Below are 27,967 nucleotides of genomic sequence, written 5' to 3'. Positions count from 1 at the left end.
ATGTTGAAAACAATTCTATTTTTTATAGATTCTCAGCAAATGTGTCTCATTACTATTCAATGTTTCAGGCCCATGTTTGCAATCCATACAAGATGATGATGTGAACGATCAGTACAACAACATCCTCAACAATAAACGGTTCATGCTGGATATGCTGTATGCCCATAATAATTTGCCTTTTACCAAGGATGAAAGAGTTAAAGAATTGGAGGCAAAGATAGATATAAAGAAGGTGTTGAATGCAAGTGAAGATACTGATATCAGCCTACACAGCAGGATTTCAGTCCTACAAACTAGTAAGCAGGCCAAAGATGAATGTTTAAAAAAAATGGAGATTGGAAGTTTGGAAAATCAAGGCAATGTGAAGATTTTTACGGAAAGATTCAACAGTGGTGATGTGGCCAAAATTTCTAATTTATCTGAAAATGATTTTAATGAAAAGATTCCTGAAAAAATACCACTGCAAGTTAAAACAGAATCTGACTTTATTTGGGATCAACTCTTGGCTAGTCCAAGAAAACTGAAAATCAAAGATATGGATTTCACAGATTTAGGAGATGAGGATGATATTGACATATTGGACATACAGATCAGTCCTAGTGATGCCCTGGTTCCCCCTCCCCCACCCATACCTTCTGTTTTAGGTTTTCCTCCTCCACCCCCTCCATTGCTTTATAGATGTCCTCTTCCACCCCCACCTTTTGGTAATTTATTGGCTCCATGTCTATCAAGCACTCCTCAAAGTTTAGGGTCAGCCCCACTTCCTAGAGATCAAGCAAACTTTATAAAAAAGAAGAAAACCATCCGTCTCTTTTGGAATGAGGTGAGACCATTTGAATGGCAGTGCAAGAAAAACAGACACTGCAAAGGATTCCTGTGGTCAAAACTAGAGCCTATTAAAGTAGACACTGCAAAATTAGAACATCTTTTTGAGACTAAATCCAAGGATCTTCCTATCACAAAGGTACTGTTCTTTATATATCTTAATTTTGTTCACATTATAGTAAAAAATATAAATAATTCAATAACAGCTGGGGTCAGATTTCCATATATAATAATGTTTTATAAAGTAGGGGTAGTCTTCGACTTATGACTACAATTGAGTCCAAAATTTCTGTTGCTAAGTAAGAGATTTGCTAAGTGGGTTATACCCCATTTTATGACTTTCTTTGCCTCAGTTATTAAGTTAATCTGGTTTCTCCATTGCTTTATTATTATTATTGCCTTACCTTGTCAGAAGGTAGCAAAAGATGACCCAGAGCACTTCAATTGTCATAAATATGAGTCAGTTGCCAAGCATCTTAATTTTGATCATGTGGCCATGGGGATGTTGCGCTGGTCCATAACTGTGAAAAACAGTCGTAAGTGACTTTTCGGTGCTATTGTAAATTTGAACAGTCACTAAATGAACTGTTGTAAGTTGAGGACTACTTGTACTGAGAATCAAGAAAATTGCCTAAATAAGTTTAAAACCTTAAATGAGGTTCAAATACCAGATGAAAAAATCTAAATTGGGACAAAGAGTTAATTTCTTCCTCATTTTCTTTTTATCACTAAATATCTGTATGACTTAAAAGATTAGATAAATATCAAATTTTTGTTTGTTTTGTTTAGTTTATTGTCTTTGTACATGGTACAATGAAATTAAATGCTGTTTTCAGTGTATGTTACAAATTATAAAAATAAAAACACAAACATGCATCCTTTACATTCTACATAATTGAAATTGAAAACCCGATATTGCACTATACCATAGAATTCAATATGGCTATTGCCTTGGGATAGAAGCTGTTTTTCAGCCTATTTTTCCTTGTTTTTATTATCCTGTACTGTCTGCCAGATGGTAATAGTTTTTTTTAAAAGTGCCCAGGATGAGATGGGTCTTTGAGAGTGTTTTGAACTTTCTTAAGGCAGCGGGAGCTATAAAGCTCTTCCAAAGAGGGGAGAGGGCAACCAGTGATCCTCTGGGCAATGATATTGACCCTCTGGAATGCTGTCCTATCTGCCACAATGTAATTGGCAAACAGAACATACAGAAATGCATTAAGTTAGAATACTCTATATGATGCAGCAGTAGAAGATCAATAGCAGTTTTTTATTCTATTGTTGTTTCCTGAGAAGTCTCAGATAGTATATTCTCTGCTGGACCCTTTTGATCACTGCTGCAATGTGAGTGCCCCAAGTCAGGTTCTCCTTTAAGTTAATACTCGGAAACTTAAAACTGACCACTTGCTCCATTCGATCTCTATTGATAAGCAAAGGCTGGATGTCTGATCTATTCCTTCTACAATCCACTATAATCTCCTTGGTCTTATTTGTGTTAAGAATCAAGTTAATGTCTCCACATCATAACAGCAACCATTCCACCTCATCTGAATAGGCAGACTCATCCCCCCAGAAATTAGTCCCACCATAGTTGTATCATCTGCAAATTTAGTAATAGTATTACTAGCATGAGTGGAAATGCAGTCATGCACATAAAGACTATAGAATAAAGGACTCAACACACAACCCTGTGGTGTACCAGTGTTAGGAATAAGGGCTGAAAAGATATGATTATCTAATCTGATCGTCTGAGAGCAGAAATCCCAGACAGGAAATCCATAATCCAAAGGCAGTTTTCAGATTGCTACCATAAATAAATCTCTAGTATTGTTGAGGAGTGTCAGATAGCAAATAAATTTTGTTCCTATTGTGGGAATTACTCAGTGTAAATACTTTGCAGTTTAACTGCCATACTTTTGGCCTTATCTGAACTATACTGTAAGTGCTAAGTGGAATTACAGTCCTTTTGGGATATTCCAATCCAGTTGGGTATACAAAGAGAGTAGTGGGTCTCCACCTTCTTCTGGCATTCTTATTATTTGAAATTTTATTTTTAGAAATTCTGTAGTTAGAATCTACATTAGGCTATAGCTGGTTCTCTTATACTGTCTGTCTGTCTGTCTCTCTCTCTCTCTCTCTAACACACACACACACACACACACACACACACACAAACAACCTAGAATAATGGGGTTGGAAGGAATCTTGGAGGTCTTTTCCAACCTCGTGCTCAAGCAGGAGACACGATACCATTCTGCAAAAATGGCTATCTAGTCTGTTCTTGAAGTGATAGAAAAATAGAGCACCCATGGAGGTGAGCCGTTCCACTGATTACTGTATTTTTCACTCTTTGTCACATTTCCTCTTCCCCCCCCCCCAAAAAAAAGTGGGTGGAATGTCTGTGCATCTTATGGAGCGAATATGGTGAATAGAAGCCAAGCCGCGGCAACGGGGTCCTTTTACAGTGCCGCATCTTCTTTCTCTTTTCTGCAGTGCAGGAGTCAATAGGCAGAACTGGCACATGAGAGGACACCTATCTGTGGTCCTCTCAGGCTCTGCCTCTTGCCCTCACTACACTGCTGCTCCATACTCAGTGCTCCATATTCATATATTTTTCTTGTTTTCCTCCTCTAAACCTAGGTGGTCAGGTGCATCTTATAGTGCAAAAAATATGATAATTGTTCTCACTGTCAGGAAATTTCTTCTTAATTCTAGGTTGGAGCTCTCTTTAATAATCTTCCACCCATTAGTTGTCCTGCCTTCTGATACTTGGACAATGTGTCAACAGCCTCTTAAGTATTAGAATACTACTATTATATCACCCCAATCCCCTCTTCATTAAACTAACCAACCTAATTCCCTCAATCATTCATTATATAATTTAACCTCTAGATCCCTTATTATCTATATTGCTTTTATTTCCACTTTTTCTAGTGCTTCAGAAACTTTTTTGTATCATGGTGACCAAGTCACATGATCTTGAAACTATGTCCATGACTGCATTGGCTTTTTTTGACTGTTGCAGCATGCTGCTGACTCAAATAGTGGTCAATTAGCACATCTAGATCCCTCTCCCAATTGCTACTGTTGAGCGAGGTACCAGCTATTCTCTACTTGTGCATTTTTCTTGGTTATGTGTAGGGCCATACTTTTCTAACTACTGAATTAGATTTTGTTGGGTAAGGCTAAGTGTTCAAATCTGTCACAATCCTTCTGAATTGAGTTATATTCTAAACTATTAGTTATTACCAATTCATGGGAACACAGAGGGAACAGCAAGACAGTTTAGAGTTGAAACAAGGCCATTATAGCTATTCCTTGATTTACAACCATTTTTTTAGTAACTATTCAAAATTACAACAGCATTGAATAAAGTGACCTATGACTGGTTTTCACACCTATTTCCAGAGCATGACACCATAGTCTTTTGAGACTGAAGGATGCCAATGCAAGAAATACCTACAGAATGAGCCTATTCTGGTCAAATGTGCCCAGGAAATGGATAGAGTTTAAGGATGGTTTTACAGGAAAGGAAGGGGAAAAACACCCCCGTTTCGTAAGAAACTGAGAAAAATGTAGGCTCAAATGAGTATATCGGGATAACTTATTTAAAGAAGTCTACCCCATCTTGGGCTTTCCAGATCTATTGGATCATGGTTCTAATCATGGCCAAGATTGCCTGGTCTAGATTACCCAAGACTTCTTTAGAGTCGAAGAAAAATGGCACTCAGTATAATGGGTTGGTGCTGTAAGCAAATAAACACTTTTCCTATTGTTACTTGAGTTCCAATTGCTGTTACAACCTTGGCTAATTTGTCAAACAAGTATAATGTATGAAGGCTGTTGACCAATTAAAGAATGCTGAGTTGATTAGTTAGAAGCCTTTTAGCTTATTGATAAAACAATTGAGTTTAAATAAATGCAGATAACAGTCAGCTGAAGTGGCCTGCAGTACTGCACCCCAACCACTGCGCCATCTCGGCTCTTCAAAGTCAAAGGGAGAAGCCAGATTCACTTAACAACCATGGCACAATGACATAAAATGGGCAAATCTGCCCGAACAACTCTCTTACTTACCAAAATAATTTTTGGGCTCAGTGTGATCTGAAATTGAGAACTACCTGTATATTAAATATACTTGAGTCTGGAGGTGGAGGGGGGATGAACTATGAGGAAGAGATTCCCTTAAACTGTACTAAGTATATGTGAAATAATTATTTTTTAGCATTTCAAAATTCTGTTACATTATCTATTAGTAATAAATATATTTTCCGAAAACCAATTGATTATTTCCTGAATGCGCCTGCCTTGAGAGTCTTAACAGTCAACAACAAAACATCTCTGAATAATATGGAAAAAAAAAAATCTCCTGTGCACTGCTTGGAGTGTCCAAGCATGGGTTAAATTCTGTGACACTGCCCAAGGACTGGATTGAAAATCTTGGCTACGCCTCCTGGCTTCTTGCAGCTCCAGTTTTTCAATTCAGTCCAGCCCATCAGGATGCATTTATAGTGATCAGCTCCTTTAGCATATATTTTTTTCCTTTTTAACAGTTTTAGTTTTCTTAGAATTTTTTCCTTTACTCTAATTTGTTCTTTATTGTTTTCTGGGAAATATATTTTATTCAATTTTCACATTCCATTTGCAATCATTTATATACAGGGTATTTACTATAAGAAAAGAAAAAAAAAAGAAAAAGGGAATAAAACGAACAAATAAAAAGGAAACACAACTCATCATTCACAACCCCACCTAACCCTTGCGTCCTCCATACACCCCATCTACCCCCTCCAACTTTCCTTTCTCCCTCTAACACTCCCCTCCTACTTCCCTTTCCCCTCAAGCCTTCCTTCTCCCCTTACTCCCCAGACACCCTCCTTACATTCCCCTTACTCCTTACATTCCCCTTACTCCTTCCTTACTCCTCCCTCTTCCTTCCCTCTACCTCCCTCCTTGGTGTATGCCTTTGTTCGAGTGTTGTTTGATCTGATAAAAGTAAAGTAAACCAAGGAAAATAATAATAATAATAATAATAATAATAAAAAAAAAGGAACCACCGTATATAAATACATTCTTGTTCTTATTAAAACTATATTAACACCCCCCCACCCCACCCCCCACAATCCCCATCCCTAATCCTCCCGACTTCCCAGGGTCCACACCTGGCACTACCTTCTATCTAAGATATCTTGTATACATATGGATTAAAAAATAAAAGTAATATATCAAAAAAAAAAAAAAAAAGAAAAGAAAAGCAGAGAAAGAAAAAAAAGGAAAAAAAGAAAAGAGAAAAGAGAAAAAAGAAAAAAAAGAAACTTCCTGTGGGCGTGGCCTGTTGCCGAGGAGGGCTCCACCGAGCTCCTCAGAGATCTGGTCTGTATATCTAAATAAGATCATAGATAGCACCCCTTTTTGGCTAAGAGAGGGGCAGGGAGGATAGCTCCGTAGGTTAGGGTCCATTCGTAAGCCACAGCCTTTTTCTTTTTTTGGCTGTGGAAGAGATTAGATCCAGCCGAAGCGGAGCCTTTATCTCCGGCCAGTTCTTCTCAGCTGCCTTTTTTTTTTTTTTGGCAGCCCCAGACAGGCTAGCCCCCCCCAGGACAAAACAAAGTTTTTTTCAAGCTAGAGTTGATACGGGAGGGTACCACCCCTGTGAGATTTATGCTTTTATTACTATCTTAAATACCAGCACCATTTGTCTTAAAGACTTCTTTGTTTAAATAGACTTTAAAATGGCGATTTCTCTCCGTGGATGATTACTGGATGTACTTAGCCGGGCTTATCTTCCTGCAGACCGCTCCTTAACAAAATAAACTCTTTTTCTTTGGAAATAGAGGGGAGCGAAGCACTGCTTACTTGTTTATCTATTATGGCACCCAGATCAAAGAAACGTCTTGCTACAAATGTGTCTAAAGAATTTAAACAATCTTTTTTGGAAACTCAGCCTTTGTCTCCTACGCCCTCTACTGGAGAAGTTTTAACACAGGAATATCTCTTTAAAATATTTAATGCCCTTAAGCAAGAACTTAAGGAATTTGTATTGCAACTTTATGAGGATCTAAAATCTAAAGTTAATCAAATGAAGGCGAATACGTTTGCAGCCGTGTCTGCCCTGTCAGATTACTCTGCTGAAATAGAGAACAGATTGGAAAGTCTGGAGAAGGCTAATTTTGATTTGACTACCAATATTCAAATTTTACAAGAAAAAATTAGAAATAACGAAGAACAGCTTATGACGCTAAATTTTGATAGGAGGGCATTTTCAATAAGAGTCAGAGGATTCCGTGAAAAGGAGCAAGAGAATTTGAAACAGACATTTGCTGAAGCCTTCAGCCATGCGCTGGGAAGCCCGGGACTTAACTTTGATTGGCAGATTCGGAAAATCTATCGCCAGAACTCTTTGATAGCGGAACAGCGACAGCTCCCGAGGGACATAATTATACATTTCTCTACAAAAGAATCTAGAAACGCGATTGTGCAAAAGTTCCATAATAACAGTCTCCGAGTTGATGACCAGGACGTGATTGTCTTCAAAGATATACCTTTCCAAATGTTGAGAGCAAGAAGGGACTACGCCTTTTTAACTAAAGAGCTTAGGAGTCAACAGATTCGATACAGATGGGAGGCCCCTGCCGGCATCACGGTTACATTTGAGAATCAAAGATTTCGTCTTAACTCTGTTTCGGAAGCTCAAGATTTTTATTGTAGGATTCTGAAGGCGGGACTTCCTGACGCGCTTGGAAGAGAGGAGAGACAAGCGGAAGGAGAAAGCAAACGGCTGGCCATGCGGCCGCAAGATGGAGGGGGTAGCCCCTCCTCCCTCGGAGAAGCAGAAGAACGCAGATCGAGAATTTAGATACTTCAAAAGACTTCCTAAAGTTGAGGACTGAATGGGGGTTTGAGACCTCTCTCCGGTAGAAAAAGTGGACTAATTTTTATCAGAAGGGAAAGCTGGGTGAAACTACTTTGAGCTAGATTCTAAAGTAACATTAGCATAAATCTGATAGTGGTTAAAAGAATGCGGAATGATTTATGTTGTTTAAACTTTGTTAGATGGGACTATTTTAAAATAGAAGGTTAACTGACTCTTGCTGAAAGCATTATTTGAATATGATCCATGCTATTTAACTTTTATTTGAAGGGAAAGTTGGTTGTAATAGTTCTGAGTTATTTTTCAAATAAACGCTAGTATAAATTTGATAGTGGTAAATATTAGACAAGCAAGAGATGAGGGTAAAATGCATGTGGAATGAACTACGTTATTTGTGGTAAATATCAGACAAGCAAGGGATGAGGGCAAAATTTACGTTGTTTAAAGCTTATTAGAACAGGAAGCCGCTTGGGATTATCTTAAGATAACTGTAAAAAGAATGTGGAATGATTTATGTTGTTTAAACTTTGTTAGAAGCGACTACCTTAAAATAGAAGGTTAACTGAATCTTGCTGAAAGTATTATTGGAATATGTGGAATGATTCATGCTACAAATCGCTCTGAGTTATATTTTAAACAAATGGTAGTACTACGTTATTTGTGATAAATATTAGACAAGCAAGGGATGAGGGCAAAATTTACGTTGTTTAAAGTTTATTAGAACAGGAAGCCGCTTGGGATTATCTTAAGATAACTGTAAAAAGAATGTGGAATGATTTATGTTGTTTAAATTTTGTTAGAAGCGACTACCTTAAAATAGAAGGTTAACTGAATTTTGCTGAAAGTATTATTGGAATATGTGGAAGGATTCATGCTACAAATCGCTCTGAGTTATATTTTAAACAAATGGTAGTATAAATTTGATAGTGGTAAATATTAGACAAGTGGGGGATGAGGGTAAAATACATGTGGAATGAACTAAGTTATTTAAATTCTATTAGAAGGGGAAGTCGGTTGGAATTACAGAAATTGATTCCTGTGTAAAGTAATATCTGATCTACGCTGCTTAACTTTACTAAGAAGGGGAAATCGGGTTAGATTATTTTGAATTACTGTTTGAAAAAGGGGTAAAGAAAGATCATTTACGTTGTTTAAATTTTATTAGATGGGAAAGTTTGATTATTTGTCTGTAAAGTTATATTTGAATATATGGCATAAACTACGCTGCTTAAATCTTACTGGAAGGGATCATGAGGTTTAGGAAGGGAACGGGAGAGTCTACAGAAGGTCGGGGTAAATAGCAAAGAAGTAAGAGATGAGAATAAAATATAGATAGAATGATTTATACTATTTAAGCATAGATAAAGATGGGGGGCTGAGATGTTCTTTATTGTTTTATCGGACTGCTGCTTTGCACCTGTGCTCCCTTCCGGTTCATGCTGCTGGCTCTCAGCCGCCCCGCGACTTTGGTGCCTTGCCGGACGCTGCTGACTTCCACTTGGGCTGTTCTTCACCAGCGGGCTTGAGGCTTTGGCAACCCGTCTGGCTCCAGCACAGCTTGCAGCAGTATTGCCTGGCCACGCAGCGTGTTTTTTTGACTGGGTGTGACCATTTTGGAAGCCCTTTGGCTGCACCACAAGTCTTCCTGGGTGCAGCCATTTGTGAGGACCTTGCTGGAGGCCATTTTGTTTGCTGATTCTCAGGCTTTTCGCAGCTGAACGTAGCGGAGAGTGGAAGTCTGATTGCCTTGGACCAGATCACTGGCAGAGGCTTCAGTCTATAGAGGCAGTGTTCGGAGACCTTGCTGCAGCCACCTTCCACATGCCATGTGTCTGCCTGTGACCCTGCCAGCCTTGGTTCAGCATGTGGATCCTCCTCAACAGGCAGCGTTGTGACCATCCAGTGCATGCTTGTCCTTCCATTGTGTGGTGGTGAGTGTGGCTACCATCTCCCTCCCTCATCTTGGGCCACCTTTCCCTTCTGGGTTCGTCTGCTGGATCAGGGAACAAAGGAGGAGGAAGCCATCATCAAAGCACCCAAACCTGAAGGCCCATCCGATTTACAGGATAGGCCCTATAGCAGGAAGGCAGCAGGACTGCTAGAGAGGCCATTAAGGGGATTAGGAAGAGCCCTTATACCAGAAAGGTAACTGCAGGCCAGGATAGGGAAGCCATCAGATGCCAGAAGACCCTAGATAAACAATTTGACAAGGCCCAAAGGCAGGCTGTGGCTGTAGCACAAGTCCATCATGAAGATGTGCCAGAGTCCCCGGAGAGCCAGGAGGCCAACCCATCTGAACCCTCATTGTCTTCCTGCGGGGGGGGGGATCTTCGGGGTTTTTTCTCTAGATAGATCCTTTGAGGAATCCAGATCCCTCTCCTCCCTTAGTCGTTAGTGCTAGCTCTGTTTTGGAGAAGGAGGACCTCGCAGAACCTGATCTGTTGGAGGACACGGGCCTGGTTCCTGACAAACCTGCCTTCATGTGTTTGTTTAAGCCCTCATTCTTCAAATCTATTTTGCATAAAGCAAAGGTGATTACTCATCTGGAAGTGTCTCCGCCAGCTGACCAGGGGATCACCGATCCTTCTGACCCCAGTGGTGGGTTGTTTGATGAAAATGTTCAGGACCTGGTCCCATCCCAAAACTCTTCAAGCAGGTGGTAACAGTGCCAGTGGGTGCAATGGGCAACATATGTTCTCTTGTCTGAACTGTTGGAGGAGTTAAGGCGGCGGGATAAGCAAGCAGAGAGGGCCTGCCACAAGATCCATCAGGCCGCGGCATGGGCCATTAAAGCATTCACCTTGGCTTCCTTTTTTAGCAGGGCCTCTATAGCCTGGCTTCATCAGCTATTCACTTGTTTGCCTCCAGGGGATTCTAGGCTGTGCCAAGATGTTAACAAAATAGTGGCCACAACTGAGTATACCGCAGTTGTGTTCCTTTATGCAGCAAAATTCACATCCAGGGCCTTGGCATCTAATATCATCTCTTGCTGGTTCTTATGGCTCCGCCATTAGAATGTGGACATGAGATCCATAATTGAAAATAAGAATAAGAGGAAGGTGATGCCTTCTGTCTCCTGCAGGCCAGACCCTATTTCACAAACAATCCTTTCGGGTGGCAGATTCACAGGCCAGTACATCTTCCTTCCAGCATGCCTACCCTCAGGAGTCGAACCCGGCGCAGGACAGACAACCATTTTGGGACAGGGGTCGTCATCAACCCTTCTCTAGGCGTCCATTTCAAGGCGATTTGGCTAACAGGCCCTACCGCTGTAATAAATGACCACCACACCAATCCTCCCATGAGGGGCTGGCTGCAACTGTTTGCCAACCATTGGGAGGAAACCAATGCATGGGTGTTGCAAACAGTAGCAATAGCAATAGCAGTTAGACTTATATACCGCTTCATAGGGATTTCAGCCCTCTCTAAGCGGTTTACAGAGTCAGCATATTGCCCCCAACAACAATCCGGGTCCTCATTTTACCCACCTTGGAAGGATGGAAGGCTGAGTCAACCCTGAGCTGGTGAAATTTGAACAGCCGAACTGCTGAACTGCAGTCAGCTGAAGTAGCTTGCAGTGCTGCATTTAACCACTGTGCCACCTAAAGCTAGGCCTCACCCTAGAGTTCATTTCTCCTCCCCCTGACACTTCATTTGTTACCCTATACCCAGGTGTGCCACCAAGAGGAGTCTCATGGAGGCCAAAATCCAACGTCCGTGGGAGATAAGGGCCATTCAACCTCTCCCAGGTCAGGAGAGGAGGTGGTTTTATTCCATCCTCTTTTTAGTGCCAAAGAGCTCAGAAGGTTGGAGAGCCATTTTGGACTTAAAGAAGCTCAACCAGCATCTGGCCCACAAGAAGTTCAAAATGCAATTCCACCAGTTGATCCAGGGCTGCATTTGACCAGGAGATCTCCTGACTGCCATCAACTTGAAGGAGGCATTCCGATAAGACTGGTCCACAGGTGATTCCTGCGGTTTTACTATGCAGGAATCACCTGCATAGTAAATCACCATTATCAATATCAGGCCTTACCTTTCACCTTGTCATCAGCCCCCAGGACATTCACAAAAGTCCTGGCGATAGTGGCGGCACACCTCCAAATGCGCCCCATTCGCTTTCAGTGCTACCTGGACAACATTTTGATCCAGTCGTTGTCACAATGTTGAAGGGTACCATGTGCACCCTTCAACATCACAGGTTCTCGATCAACCTCGAGAAAAGCCACTTGTCACCTTCCATGAAGATCCTACATCTGGGGGCGGTGATCGACACGTTGTCTTGCCTCGTGTCCCTGTCTCCAGAACGAGTCTGCAGTCTTCAGGGTCTCATCCAGCACATCCGTTCCAGTGGTCCTGTTGTCGCAATTGCTGGGGAAGATGATTTTGTGTCTCGAAATCATTCCCTGGGCAAGGCTGCATGCAAGGGAGTTGCAATGGTTCCTCCTCCCATCGCAGAGGGCCAATGCCATCAACTCCAAGGTCTGTCCATCACCAAAGGCCTTTCATTCTCTCAGGTGGTGGCAGGCCATGGCGTTGACGAAGGGGTCCCTGTTCTGAGAGTCCAACTGCGTGACTATCATGTCAGACCAGCCTCTTTGGATGGGGTACCCACCTCCACAACAAGGTTGTGCAGGGCAGATGGTCTATCTGTGAGTTGTCCCACAACATTAACTGGTTGGAGCTGAGGGCAGTCCGCCTCACTCTACACAGATTCCAGTCAGAGGTACAGGGTCGGCATGTTCTCGTCCTGATGACAACATGGCGACGAAGGTGCATATCAACTGCCAAGAGGGCACCAGATCCAGTTCACTCATGGCAGAGGCAGAGGCGCTCAGAAGGTGGGCAGAACAACATGTGGCTTCTATACAGAGCAAATATCAGGCATGGACAACGTTTGAGCGGATTGGCTAAGCAGGACCACCCTGGATCAGTCAGAGTGGTCCCTCCACCGACGCCTTTTCAATAACTGTTGCTCAGGTTCAGCCGGCCCCTAATCAACATCTTCGCTACCCCGGAGAATGCTCAGCTACCTCGCTTCTTCACCAGGTATCACTCTCCTCAAGTGGACACTCTCAATTGCTCCTGGCCCCCGGGCCTCCTCTATACTTCCCTCCATTGCCACTGATTCCTTGAGTCATCAGGAATATTCTTGTGGAACAAGCAGAGATTCTTCTAATGGCACCTCATTGGCCGAGAAGAACCTACTTTGCCAACCTGACCAGCCTCTCCATCGCCCGCCCTTGGAGAATTCCACAGGAGTTAGTCCCTCTCAGCCAGGGGATCATCCTCCACCCGGAGCCTCAGTGGCTCCAGCTGACACTTGAGAGGGACCTCCTGACTCAGGAGACCCAGTCACCCTAGGGAGCATCCATGGCATACCCTCGATGTGCGCAGGGCATTAAAGAGATACATCAAGTGGACGGCCGCCTTCTGAAGGTCAGAGATTCTTTTTGTGTCGTTTCAGCCAGCTACCATGGGCTGCAAGATTTCCTTCTTCACCATGGGGTGTTGGCGCAAAGCTTGCATTTCACTTGCCTACGAACAACAAGGCAAGCTGGTACCTCAACTGATGGTGCACTCAACCAGAAGTACAGCCACCATGACGGCCTAGGCGACCCAGGCCTCCGTTGAGGACATCTGCAAGGCTGTGACCTGGGCGGCGCCCTCTCTATTTGTCAGACATTATAAACTGGACAAATATGCTTCTACAGATGCGGCCTTTGGTAGACATGTCTTGCGGAGTATTCATTCCAGCGACAATTGAGCATTAGGATTGAGGGTTCGAATTTTATCTGCCCTAGTGACATTTAGCTTGGGTAGGTCCCATGCTTGGACACTCTAAGCAGTGCACAGGACAATGACCATTGGCTTACTTGAAGGGTCATTCTCTGTGCACTGCGGGAGTGTTCAACCCCGCCCTAGGATGAAGATTTCCTGACTGTTCCATCTGTTCCTTTGTCGGCGGATTTGCATCCATGTTCCGACAGGACAATGCCTTCATTGAAAAACTGGAGCTGCAGGAAGCTAGGAGGTGTGGCCAAGAATTTCAGTCCAGTCCTTGGGCAGTGAAAGAATTTAACCCATGCTTGGACATTCCCGCAGTGCACAGAGAACAACCCTTCAGGTAAGCCAATGGTCAATCTCCTAATGAGTCAAATTAATAATGAAGATTAAAATCCATGTCTTAAAACTTCATCAACATGCAAAGAGGGTGAGATTTTGGAAGCTTCCTTCAACTTCCCTATCACCAAACTTCCAGAAGATCCCTAGGATACAGATCTCTTAAGCAATTGCAGCATTATTGTTACTGAATGTGGACCCAAGAGCACAAAGCTGAGGAAGATTCCTTCAAAAATTCTCCAGCTCCTTCTGGATACATATTGTTGGGCTCATCAACATCTGATTGAGTGCAAAGAAACCACTAGGAAATCTTGCTAATTTCCTGAAGCATCACTTTTGATATTCAAAAAGAAATGACTATTTTCCCCTATCCCTCAAGAAAATAAAGATATTTAATATTCTTCTTCAAGAGGCCTGGGTGTGTTGGAGCATAATATTTATATGACCTTTATTTTGGGGGCAATTCAAATACTAAAGTTGAAACATCCTGAGGCAGCCTTAGCATATTCATTTCAAAGAAATTATATGTAAACAATCTTTGGCAGATAGTCTTTGAATTATGACTTTTGTAGCGGTCGTAGTAATCAAATAAATGAATAAATGCAGCCTGCTCATCACAGTCGTAAATCATGATGATCAGAAAGGTCAGAAATTGAATCCAATTCACAAATATTCCTTTCAGAATTTAAATGGCTGCTAAGCAACCAGTTATTAGTCAAGGCTACCCATATTACATCCATGCACTATTATACCCATTAATGATTTTACTTACTCAATTTGTGACTTTTTAAATTTTAATATTTATATTTCTCCCAAGTAGGGTATCTATTACCCCAAACTAATGAAATGTGGGATCCTTTCAAGGAATATACTTCCAATCTATTTGAGTTGTGATTGTATGCTACCATCATATTAGTATTTGTTTGTTACATAGTATTTATTCTAGAAGAAAAGACACAGATTTCCTGCCTTATTCTAAAAAACTGTACCTTAGGAGGAGTTATTATCATGAAAGTAATCTTGGCAATTTTTTCCCTACATTTCTTTATATGGCGACAGATCTTCTTCAAAGGATACTAGTGCTATTCATACTGATGATTCCAAAAACTATTAATAATATAATATTTGCTGATTCCATTGCCAGTGCTTGTCCTGCCAAATAGTGGTTGTTTGCAAAGCAAACTAAGAAAAGGTATTGGTGGCTTTGAGAAGATATTTGCCAATCACATTACTTAAAACAGGTTGAATATTAAAAAGTAGCCCAGTTAATATCTGATAATGGAGAGGGCAGTTACTAGGCAGATTGAAGAGAACTCCCTCTCACTTTACCTCTACTCCTATGCCTGGAGTAGTAGAACCAGGCAATTTTTAAACAGCACTCTTAAACTTATAAACTCAGGTTCAAAAGCAGCTCAAATACAGAATTGTGAGGTGATGCAACCTGAAACAGGAGAAAGACCAAGATTCCTCCCTTTCCTGATTCTCTGTACAGTTTCCACCTCCACTCACAGCTGCTATTGGCTAGTCCAGGCCAGGGATGGATTCTGACCAAAAGAGATGGTCCTTTCTGGGGCTCAAATTGACAGCAATAGTGCTGACAGTTTTCAGAAATACTTAATATGCTTTCTCCCAATCCATAATAATAACAGCAACATAATTGCCAATTACTGATTAAATTTCTTCCAAAACTATTCAGCCAGCCATTTATCTTGTTGTACTGTGCTGCCAGTCTTGTGACAGGGAACACGGAATAATGGTTTTAAGTTAGAGGAAGACCTGATTCCAGTTAAATATTAAGAAAAATCTTTCCTAAAATGGCAATTTGAGTGTACATTTATCTAGAGTAAATTTGATTCATTGCAAGTAGTTATAGGGTTATTTGTTGGACATGCTTTAATCTGGATTCCTGCTTGAATTCAGTGGTCTAACGGTCAATCCTAAATCTTTTATTATCATCTTAGCTTTTTCTATTATAGATTAAATAATTATTTAATTGGAGGGATATTTGTATGTGGCAACAATTTGAACGTAACCATACTCATCTAAAAATCTCAATACCACAGTAATAAAATGAGGAGTTTCTTGTTTACATCACCTGATCCAAAATAGCAGCAAGAGACATATATTGTTAACTGTGATGGAATGTGCATCTGTAGCAGCAGAGGGAGAATACTTGGCCATTCAGAGTCTTTCCAGAAAGAGGCCTGATTAAGAGACTGCTGTCCCGAGTGGGAGGGGGAACAGTAGCCACATTATAGACTCTCCGAAGATATATATTTACTAGATTAGAAAGCTCTTGTTTTACTTTGGCAACTTCCTGTCCATTGGGTGCAAGCAAATAAAAAATCGAACTTTTTTGGATCTCACAGTCTTATCTATGGGTTTGGGCCTGACATTAATTTATTTATACAATATTAAAATATTTACTGCTTTTATAACCAGAGAAGAAATATTCAATATAGTACAGTAAAGAAAAAGATGACTTGCTCAGAAGAAAGCTGAAAATTATCTATATTCGTGTTAGCCTGTTACTGCAGCCTAAAAAATAATTCACATTTCACTAATATTGATCTGAAAAGGAAAATTTAAAAAGCTGTGACAATGAATAGCAACAAGTAATATTTTCTGCAGAACAAGTTTTGAGCAAGCAGAGTCTAAACAAGAATTACATGTTTGGGCAGCCACAGTACTACTGCATCATAATTCCTTTCTACAAGATAATTAAAATTGACAATAAAATCCAACTTTAAATTACAGTATATTTAATTATTGCTAATTCAGGTTATTTCTTTATTTTCAAATAGATGCTTCTGCCAATATAAATATAATATAAAACATAGTAGTTAAGATATTGAACGAGACCCAGGGAAACCCAAGTTTAAATCCACCAGCAGCTATAGCTGTTTGCTGAATTACTTTGAGCTACACAATCTCTCTTGGTCCAATCTATTTAATAGCAATTATTGTTGTGGAGAAGAGAATTGGAGAATTATTGTTGTGGAGAAGGGAGTTAGAGGAAGGAGTGATGCTCTAAACTGCCTTGAGTTTTGAAAGGAAAGGTGGGATATGCTTTGATGGACAACTCTTCTAAGATCACAAATCTTCTAAGAAAAGTCTAAAGAATGTATCACGGATTCTGCTTTTACTGTAGAATTATGGAATCCTGTAGAATTCTACTGTGTAGAATTCTAGTAATACTGTGGAATTATTGTACTAATTCTACTAAGACTGTAGGACAGAACAGAATAACAGAGTTGGAAGGACCTTGAAGGTCTTCTAGTCCAATCCTCTGCTCAGACTGGAAACCCTATACCCGTTGTGATGAACCTATGGCATGCGTGCCAGAGGTGGCATGCAGAGCCCTCTCTGTGGGAATGTGCTCCGTTGCCCCAGCCCAGCTCCATCACATTTCTTGCCATCGTTTGCACGACTAAAAAAATGAGCGAAATAGCATTCCGTCTTCATGGCGGTGCATTTACTGTTGCTGCCTCCATGGCCTGTCCCTTGTGCAGCACAGTGAAATTTAGCATGTTTCACAATGGGGGAGACAATTCCCCTCCTCCCGAAGCCCATATGACGTGAAGCCCCAATGCAACCCTGCGTTAGTGTGGGGTCGCTTTTGCCACCTGGTTGCTTTTTCTGCAGAGCTGCCTGTGTTGGGATGCCCTGCCTCCCTGCTGGCCAGCTGGGCTTCGGCTCTCAGCCAACCAGCTGAGAGTTGGCGCACTGCTCCTGGGCTCATCAGGCTCCAGACATCAAATTCCCACCACCAAGCACTAGTTCAGGGCTGTGTGAGGGGGAAGAGGGAGAAACAGAAGGAGGCAGAGAGAGGAAAGGAAAGAGAGGGGGGGAGGGAAAGAGAAAGAGGGAGGAGAGGGGAAGGGAGAGGGAGGGGAAGAGGAAAGAGAGGGAAAGAGGAAAGGGAAAGAGAAAAATAATATTACAAAGGTTTTTCTTTTTTATTGTTGCTAAACGTAATATTTCAAATGCAGAAAAAAATGAAGGAGCATAAAAGTGCATTTATCACACTTTTCTTACAACAATTATCTGAACTCTGCCTTGTTTATCATTATTTTAGGTAGTAAAACTTTATTATTCATGTTAAATGGCCATAAGTGGGTTTGGGGTTGTAGTTTGGGCACTCGGTCTCTAAAAGGTTTGGCATCACTGTTCTATACCATTTCAGACAAATGGTTGTCCAGTTTCTTCTTAAAAACTTCCAGTGTTGGAGCTTTCACAACTTCTGGAACAAGTTGTTGCACTAATTAATTGTTCTATCAGGAAATTTCTCCTTAGTTCTAGATTGCTTCTGTCCTTGATTAATTTCAGATGCTGTGGAGAATAGCTTGAATATCTATTCCTTGTGGCAACCTCTGAGATAGTGGAACATTGCTATCATGTCATTCCTAGTCTTTCTTTTCATTAAACTAGACATACCCAACTCCAACTGTAGAAACTGTAGAATTACAACTAGGTAAATATCTAAGTATTGAAGTCTGACTAGTGGGGGGGGGGGGTTTGTTTGTTTTGTTTTATCCAACAATTATCTGGCACTTCAGTTTTTGAGAATTTTTACTGCTTTTTTATTTTACACAAAAGAGACTAACCTAAACAAAAACATTGAAAAAAGGACAAATATATATAGAATCCCCACCTTGTTAGTGATAAATTTATTGCAACAATAATAGCTTCTCCCTTGCAAAGAAGGCCCATTATTTATAAGCTTGTACATGTATTTACAATCCAATTGACATGTTATACTTTACATACATGAAAAAAATAGTTAACAGATTAAACAACAGTGAAGTTAAAATTCAAAGCCTTTTGTTGTAATTTACTCCTAGAAAGTCAACAGGTTTCTTATTTATCACAAATCACCCCAATCATTATCTCTAAGTCCAGGGTCAACTATCCCTGTTTAGCTCTTAATAGTTAAACCTTTCCTTAGATTTTTAATTGGGAACTTTCCCAACACTTGCATCTCATTTCCAAAGTTCATAAAGTCTTATGAATCATCTAAGAAACGCTTATAAAGAATCTATTACAAGTTCCGTTTTTACTATAGAATTATCATGTTATCCATGTGCTATACTAACAATAAATAGATTTGTTTAAAGAATATTTATATGATTGAAAAAACATAAGAGTTTACAGTCTCTCCTTCTTATTCTCAGAAAACTGCTGCAGATGGCAAGAGGCAAGAAATCATTGTCCTGGATTCCAAACGGAGCAATGCTATTAATATAGGGCTGACTGTATTACCACATCCAAGGACAATCAAGGTTGCCATTTTGAACTTTGATGAATATGCCTTAAATAAGGAAGGAATAGAGGTACTGAGAAAACCATGCAGAACATTACGTAAAACAATATATTATTTCTATATATAGTGGTTGAAAATATGTTGATGTATGAATTCTCATAATGAACTAATCTGATTACTCTTATGTAATATTTTCTCTTTCTGCAGCCATATAATCTTTTTAAAATCAATCAAAATATTGGGCATAATTTTAATTTTTGAACAAAACATATGCATTCATACTCATATTCGTTTCAATGTCACAATAAAATACCCAGTTTTTCTCTATTTTCCAATTAACAAATAGAAGGCATGGGGGAAGGGGGAAGAGAGTCATCTTGGGAATAGATGTAAAAGCATAGAACTCTATAAAGGCTTCATTTAGGGGTGTGTTCGGTTCTACTGGTAGCCTAAATGCCAGTGTGAACTTGGATAATTCAGAATACTAAATGCTAAATTTTAATCAATTGAGATGTAGCAGATATATGAGGCCCATGCAAATTTTCTCAAACCAGTACAAATTAGCAATAGCAGTAGACTTATATACCGCTTCATAGGCCTTTTCAGGCCTCTCTAAGCGGTTTACAGAGAGTCAGCATATTGCCCCCAACAATCTGGGTCCTCATTTTACCCACCTCGTAAGGATGGAAGGCTGAGTCAACCCTGAGCCAGTGAGATTTGAACCGCTGACCTGCTGATCTAGCAGTAGCCTGCAGTGCTGCATTTTAACCACTGCGCCACCTTGTGGTAGCATTGTGATCTCGTGAGATTTCAGTGTTCTTGCTTAAGAGATTGGACTATACACAAGTCAATTCTCTCTCTGTCTCCCCAAACATATTGTGACATTTTTAACCTGTATATGCGATGTCCAAGTGCTGCTTCTTTTTCAACTCCTGAGCCAATACATATGACTTCAATTAGCAGTAGATATGCAATTACATTATTCTTCAGCAAAATATCTTTTAAATTATGTTGCCCAAAATTGAAAAGGTAAAAATGATTTTTAAAAATAGTTAATTGTAATATTTTAAAGAATTATTAAAATAATTGAAATATTTTACATAATTTTGGTCTGGATAATACTGAATTATTCTCATATTTATAACAAAAAAAATTAGGAGTTATATCAAGAAAATTTACAAAACTAAACTATTTTTCAGCTTTGATATATTCAATGTAGAAGAGCAGTCTATACAGTTTGTCTTTGATGGGGTGGTGTGTTTTGTTTTGTTTTTTTGTTTTGTTTTGTTTTGTTTTGGTCTTTCTAGAAAATTCTTACAATGATTCCCACAGAAGAGGAAAAGCAGAAAATTCAAGAAGCTCAATTAGCCAATCCTGATATCCCACTGGGTACTGCTGAACAGTTCCTACTGACTCTGTCTTCCATTACTGAACTCACTCCTAGACTTCAGCTCTGGGCATTTAAAATGGATTATGAGCTTGTGGAAAAGGTAATTTCTTATTGCTAAATAAATATAATTGTTTTTATATTTCAATTTAATCTCTTCTGTCACTCTCAGGAATTTCTCTCTGCTAAAATGTTTATTAATATCATTTTGAACATTCAATAGAACAATACAGCACTCAGTCATTCTCCAACTGATGGCACAGAAGGGTCCAGAAGTGGGTTGTTCAATCCTTATTTGCCCAAGAGACTGAGTCAGAATTGAAGCCACACCTCCAGCTTCCCCTGCTGACTTCCAATTCCAACTCAGTCTTGCCCAAAAAGAGATGTAATTTTTATTTCTGTGAGTTGAAATTTGGTTTGTTAGAGCTATTTTGCTTTAAGATTATTTTTTCTTGTTTTTAATGTTATTATCTGATTGGAGGATATCGAACTTGGCTCACAAGTTTCTTTCCCACCTGGTTGCTGCTCGCATAGTGAAGCTCTTGAGCTGGGTTCCTGTGGAGGTTTCCAGACTCTTTGCAGGAAAGCAGCTGGCTGTTCCGGCTATCGGAGCCCTATTTGCGGTTCTGTTCAGCTTGATGATTAATTGCTAGTTCGGGCGTGTGCCTGAGAGGCTCCCCGCATTGCCACTGGCTCTCAGGGGCTGTAGCGGGTGGACGACGAAGCTACTGGTGCGAGGGCACACATGTGCAGCGCCAGCACCTCTGCATGGCTGCGGACAGTCCAGTACAGCAGGAGCGCACAATCGGTGCTAGCTGAACTTGTAGAGCGCCGCACGGCTAATCTGGGCGTTCTCAGGGCCGTTTGCTCTCTGTCAGCATTTGGTCCTTTGAAACTGCTTCATCGTGAGTATGGGGCCTAGGGGGTGGCCATTTTGGAAAAACTTCTTGGGTAGTGGCCATCTTGGGAAGGTCCTCATGGTCAGCGGCCATTTTATTTTCCCTTTCTCAATGCCACAAGGCTCATTGCGACTGCCAGCTCCTGTGAGAACAGTCGCAGATTGCTGAGCTGCTGCCAAACTGAGTAGAGTGAGGCGTTAGAACAAAGGATACTGTACCATTGCCATGGCTGATTCCTCCAGTGAGAGCACCTCTGAGGTGGCTTCTGCAGCTCCCTCAAAGAGCTCCCAGAAGAGGGAGAGTTCCTCACTGGATCCTCCTCCCCTGGTGAAACAAGCTTCCCCCAGGCAGGAAAGTAAAGGGGATGGGGAGAAGTCCAGGCAGGGAGGTGGAGATAAGGCCCCTTTGTCGTCAGTAAGATCCCCACTCCTAAGGGTGGCTCCACCTTCTCTCTCCCCTTCGTCTCCAAGGCTATCTGGATCTCCAAGTGCCAGTTCCATTTCACCTCCGTTTTCAGAGGTAGAGGACGAGGAAGGCAAGTGCCATCCATTTACATGCATTGCGTCTGTCCCTGAACCAGGCCACAGGCACCAGCTGGCACCCAGGCCTGGGCCTAGTCATGCAATTGGTGAATTTCATGATTTGCATGATAACATTAAATCTCTTATTCGTTGAGCCATTGCACATGGCATAGCCGTCCAGGGTTGTTCCTCTGACCAGGTGGATGCAGAACTGATGAGGCCAAGCGCAGACGTATCCAGGATCCAATTGCTTATCCAGACAGGGTGCAGAGAGAGGTTTCTCCTTCGCTTAGGAGTGAGGTTTCGATGAAGAGCAAAAGGAGACAGAGCTTTCTGATGATGAAGGTTCGGCACTGGATGTCCCAGCCTTTGTCAGTTTGTTTCCTCCTAGTTTGTTTCGTTCCTTGCTATTTAAAGCCATGAGTATTGCAGCCATCAAGACGGAGGCTGACAAGCAGAAGGAGAAGAAGTCCGTGGTTCAGGCTTTGACTTCCAAGGCAGCGCCAAAGAAAAAGTGTTTCTTTGTGGAACCCATGGCGCAGAAGGAGATCTCTGCACCGAAACTGTTTCTGGATAACATTCAGAAGCATTGGGCCAAGCCAGGTATTTTCCCACCTTGGGTGGGAATGACAGATGCTTCTATAATATGGAGCCTGATTTCTCCCAGGCATTACAGGTTCCAGAGGTGGAAGCTCCTGTGGCCACCCTGGCATCCCCAAAGCCCATGGTGGCGAGTGGTGTGGTGGACAACCTGAAGGCAGAAGATAAGAGGACTGAACTGGTGTTTGTAAGACTTTCCTGGTGGCAACGTGGGTGATTAAGGCCGCTTCTTCTGCATCCTTCTTCAATCACGCCACACTGATGTGGCTTGAACAAATGCAGGAGCGTGTTCTGGCACACGATGTGAGACTGCTGCAGGACATCAGCAAGGTCATTGCTGCGACCAAGTTTTCAGCTGATGCAACCTTGAAGTTTGCCTCCATGGCTCTTTCTTCCTCTGTTTCAGCAAGGCGGATGGTGTGTCTCTGGAATTTGCAGGCAGATGCCAAAGCGAAGTGGAAGCTGGCGGCTGGCCCATATGTGGGGAAGAAGTTATTTGGCGAGGTTCTGGACCCAATTTTTATTGAGAATAAGAACAAATGTAAGGCTTTGCCTGTCACAACTAAGAAGCAGGAACACAAGTATACACCATATACATGCAGGGCACCCTATAGGGGTACTGACATGGACTATCATTATCAACCTAGATGTTTTCAGCCAAATCAGGACAGGGGGCAGGATAGGTCTTCCTACAGGGATAGCTCATGATTTCAGCCTCAGGTCCTTTCGGGGAAGAGCCAACACCCCTTCCGCTGGAATAAATGAGCGGGTTTGGACGGCTCCCATTGGTGGTCAGTTGGCATTGTTTGCCGACCGATGGGAGAGTATTACATCAGATCTCTAAATCCTTAATACAGTAAAATTTGGCCTATGACTGGAATTAGTTTCCGTCCCTCCGAATTCTTTTTGTACGTTCACATCCTCCAAGTGTGCGCTTCAGAAACAGCTCATGCGCCAAGCGATCGACAATCTGGTGGAGATCCAAGTGTGAAGTTTCCAAGAGTTTGCCTAATTAATTTACGAGCCTCAAGACAAGATTCCAAAAAAACCCATTCATTTATTAGGACTAACATCTTGGCAGGGACTTCTGTGGAGCCAAAACTAAATCCCACTTAATGATGTCTGAACTTTACCCCTATGTCCCCTCCCTTCTGGCTGAAGTCATCAATCACATTATCCAACAGGACATTATGGCAGGGTTCTGGACATGCGCATTCACATCCCAGTACAGAAATATGAGACTTTTACTCTGGCCAAAAGTATGTATGGATTGCTGGTCTCCTTTGGATCTTACACATAACAAACTGGCTGGAGCTGCGGGCAGCTCATCTGGCCCTTTGACACTTTCAGGCCCTTGTAGAGCAAAGACACGTCCTACTTCTGATAGATAATGTGGCTACGAAGGTGCATGTAAACAGACAGGGAGGGACTCACTCCAGAGCCCTCTGGGTGGAATCTCAGCGCCTGGGCCATTGGGCACAGGGGTACCTGTTGTCCGTCAAGGCAGAGCACATATCCGGGGGCGCCAATCACCAAGCCGACTGGCTCAACAGGGCCATGGTGGATCAGACGGAGTGGCAGCTGGACCAGGAGCTGTTTGAGGAGATTTGCAGGAGATTCAGACAGCCAGAGGTGGACCTCTTCGCATCTCCAGAGAACACCCAGCTTCCCAGGTTTTTCACATGGTTCCCAACTTGGGAAGCGGAGGGGAGCAGTGCCTTACGCAGCAAGTGGCCCCGGGGCTTGCTTTACGTGTTTCCCCCCCTTCCACTGATCCCAGGGGTGTTGGGGAAAATAGTGACAGAAGGGGTGGAGGTAATCATGGTTGCCCTGGCCACGCAGGCCTTGATTCACGGACCTCTTAGATCTGTCCATTGCCAAACCCTAAACAATCCCACAAGAGAAGATCTCCCTTCACCAGGATATCCTGGTCCATCCGGAGCCTCAGTGGCTCCAGTTGACCGCCTGGTATTTGAAAGGGAGATCTTGAGGGAGGTGAGGTTCTCCTCGTGGGTGATATGAATTGTGGCCTCTAGATGCCCAGCCATGACCAGGATTTATAACACCATGTGGTCCACTTTTTGTGATTGGTGCTTTAAGGCGCATCTGCACCCCAAACGTCCCTCACTCCCTAATATCCTGGAATTACTCCAGGACAGGTTGGAGAGGGGATTGGCCCATAACACGCTTCAGAGACAAATCTCGGCCCTGTCAATTATCCTGGTCCTGGACGGTCGGGAGAGCTGGGCTGTCATCTGTTGGTGAAGAGATATCTAAAAGGGGTGGCTGACCTCCGACCCCTGGTAGTTCACAAGTTCCCCTCTTGGGATTTGTCCACGGTCCTCCTGGTTCTTGTGGATCCCCCCCTTTGAACCTCTGAGGACCATTTCCTTGCAGTTCCTTACCCTAAAGATGATCTTCTTGGTCGCCATCAAGTCTGCAAGGAGGATCTCTGAGCTGGGTGCTCTCTCTGTCAGGGAGGACCTTTGTATTTTCCAGCCTAACACAGTTGTGCTGAGGCTTGATCCCATTTTTATCCCCAAGATAAATTCCTATTTTCATAGGGCTCAGGAGTTAATTTTCCAGGATTTTTGCCCCAATCCCACTCATAGGAAGGAGAAATCGTGGCACAAGCTGGATGTGCGGAGAGCTCTCCGTATTTACATAAAGAGGACGGCATCCTCCAGGAAGATGGAGGCCCTGTTTGTCTCTTTCCAGCCATCTGCCATTGGATCAAGGGTGTCCCCCTCTACCATTGGGAAGTGGTTAAGGGCTTGTATTGCCCGAGCTTATGAGGTGAGAGGTAAGCCAGTGCCATGGGATAACGGCTCATTCAACTAGAAGTGCAGCCACAACGGCCGCATGGAACACTCAGGCACCAATTGGGGATATTTTCCGAGCTGCGACGTGGCTTTCCCCATCATCTTTTATTAAGCATTATAGATTGGATGCTTTTGCATCTGCTGAGGCATCATTTGGGCGTCGGGTGCTTCAGGGAGTTCATGCTCCCTCAGGTACCACGGACCAGTGAGTTCCCGCCCTAGGGACTTCCACTTTGGTATATCCCACTTCTGGGTCCTCCTGCACCATCAGCTGGAGAAGGAACCTCCTACCTGAACATTATTCTCAGCGTGGCGCAGGACGGTCCAGATCCCTCCCTTGTTTGTTATTTAGTTAGGTCCGTGTCCCTGAGGCTGTTAATGCTGCGTGCAGGGCCTGCTCTTCTTTTGTTTCTCTAGTTGGAGCTGCGCCTCGTCAGAATTGGAAGTCAGCAGGGGAAGCTGGAGGAGTGGCTTCAATTCTGACTCAGTCTCTTGGGCAAATAAGGATTGAACAACCCACTTCTGGACCATCCTGCACCACGCTGAGAAGAACATTCAGGTAGGAACAACGTTCCTTTCCTCAAAAAGTAATGATCATATTTCCTTATTTGCATAGCTGAAGCACAATGTACAGTAGATGAGCTGAAATGAAAATAATATTAAGAAATAACCTTTCATCCAATTGCTTTATCAAGTATCTTAACTATTGCATTCCATTGGCTTTCACTTAATCATATCCACATAATTATCATGTCATCCAGGTAGCTTTTTGATTAGCATGTCTTGAAGTACTGAATCAAATGCTTTGTTGAAGTTAAGGTATATTAGAATGTTCCAAAATCTGTTAACAAAGTTATCCAGTCAAAACATTGGATGACATTAGTCTGGCAAGATTTAATCAATCAGTTTGTTACAAAGCCAGATACAATAAAATACCTAATAAAATAAAACAGAATAAAAATAGTATTATTAATCAAGTTCCAAACTTAATTAATGGTACAACATACTGCACATATAGTAGCACCAGCTGGGAGACTTGGGACAATATTTTTGAGTCCATTTATAAACAAAGTAACATTAAGTACAAATCATATTCCTTACCTGAAAATTTCTCCTAAATCAGATAAATGAAAGTCTTCCTAGAATTCTTATATATTATAGGCTTAGTATTAGTAACACATGGCTTAGAGTTTCTATTGAGCCGTTACCATGGAGACATAATATAAGTTACATAACAGTACCCTTAAAATTTCCAAAAAGGGCTCTGAGGACAATGCATCCAGCCTGCCTAAAGTGAAGGCCTTACAAAATTTCAGAATCATAATAAATAGGGGAGAGAAGCAAAACCTTTTGGAAGAATATAATAAGTATTGGGGTGTGGCATATTATTTAAATTTTTGGGAGGTTAAATTTTTTGATTGAGGTCAGTTGTAAGATTATCAAGCTTAATGAACATGGATATTCATAAAGAAGCTCAGTAAATCAATTTTTATCTAGAGATATTTTTAAGCTATGATGATTTAAATGGGACCAAATCTATTGGAAACATGATTAACGTTAGAAAAAAGATAACAGGAAGAAACAATTCTCTAGCATCCAATAAACCTGTCCCTAAACATAAAATAGCATTTTGGATACTTTTTGGAATCTCAGTATTGGTTTGAATAAACTTATTTTGAATAATTTCAAGAAAGTTAAGCTTTGCAAAAGGATAAATTTGAAAGCCATAAATACAGGAATACCTTAGTTTGGTAAGCCTTATCTTGGCTCACCTACTTAACCTCAAGTAAAATAAAAATAAATTTAAAAATCAGATACAAAATCAGAATATGGAGAGACTCCTACGCAAAAATGTATGGCAAAGCAATTCCTTCTTACAGTACAAACTATTATCTTAGCAGCTATAAAATCTGAAATTGCTGAAAACATATTTTGAGGTCCTTATTTAAAAATATAAAGCTGAACGCATCATTTCCATTACGGCTTATGTAGAAACTCCAAGTAGGCAACAAACATATAACAAAAGGCAAGTTGTTAAAGTAAAACACAATGATGAAATTGCGCTTCAGACAAAATACCGTAGAATGATCTCTGTATCTCTCTGGAAAGTCTTAATATTGAACTCTGGGATTTCAAGAGAGTAATTATAGCCTCCCTAGGACAACATAGTGACTGTCAATGCAGAGAGTCCGGCAAAAATTATTCTTGACAATATAGTGACGGCATTGTTTTCAAGATATGCTTAATCTTTTTATCATATGATGTAGAAACTACTACCCTGTGTGCACAATTATTAGCAAATGAATATTTTGACATATCATCATGTTTATATATATTTTCCACTTCCAAGCTTATAAACTTAAATGCTTAGTGGATATAAGTATATCAGGTAATGTATATGTGTGTAATGAGGACCTAATTGTACAAATTATGTGATTAGTGGCCTAAGGAAATCAACACCCTATATCAAGGTATGCATAATTATTCGCCAGCTTCTTTTCTTCAGGCAAAATGGGCCAAAAAAGAGATTTAACTGACTCTGAAAAGTCAAAAATTCTAAAAGGCTTTTCAGAGGGATGCAGTACTCTGGAACTTGCTAAGATATTGGAGTGTGATCACAAAATCATCAAACATTTTGCTGTAAATAGTCAACAGG

At 41.5% G+C, this 27,967-nt stretch overlaps 1 protein-coding gene across 6 annotated transcripts in view; it reads left to right on the top strand.

The window, feature by feature from the left end:
* The window catches only part of FHOD3 (formin homology 2 domain containing 3), a 256,533-nt gene that overhangs the window by 182,664 nt on the left and 45,902 nt on the right, over window positions 1-27,967 (top strand). For all 6 annotated transcript variants that reach the window (XR_015696402.1, XM_087713216.1, XM_087713213.1 and 3 more), the window contains 3 exons: window positions 69-964; window positions 18,994-19,152; window positions 20,390-20,572. Coding sequence is in view for 5 of the 6 variants with exons in the window: in XM_087713216.1 (XP_087569342.1) it covers window positions 69-964; window positions 18,994-19,152; window positions 20,390-20,572 (1,238 nt within the window). In the remaining variant the exon portion in view is untranslated. The remainder of the gene's footprint in view (window positions 1-68; window positions 965-18,993; window positions 19,153-20,389; window positions 20,573-27,967) is intronic.

Source organism: Thamnophis sirtalis, unplaced genomic scaffold (genome assembly GCF_051295495.1).
Source record: "Thamnophis sirtalis isolate CommonGarterSnake01/CBP01778 unplaced genomic scaffold, rThaSir2_p1.2 scaffold_4, whole genome shotgun sequence".
Lineage (NCBI taxonomy): Eukaryota > Metazoa > Chordata > Lepidosauria > Squamata > Natricidae > Thamnophis > Thamnophis sirtalis.
The sequence above is the reverse complement of the archived record's forward strand: the minus strand, read 5'-3'. Positions and strand labels throughout refer to the sequence as shown.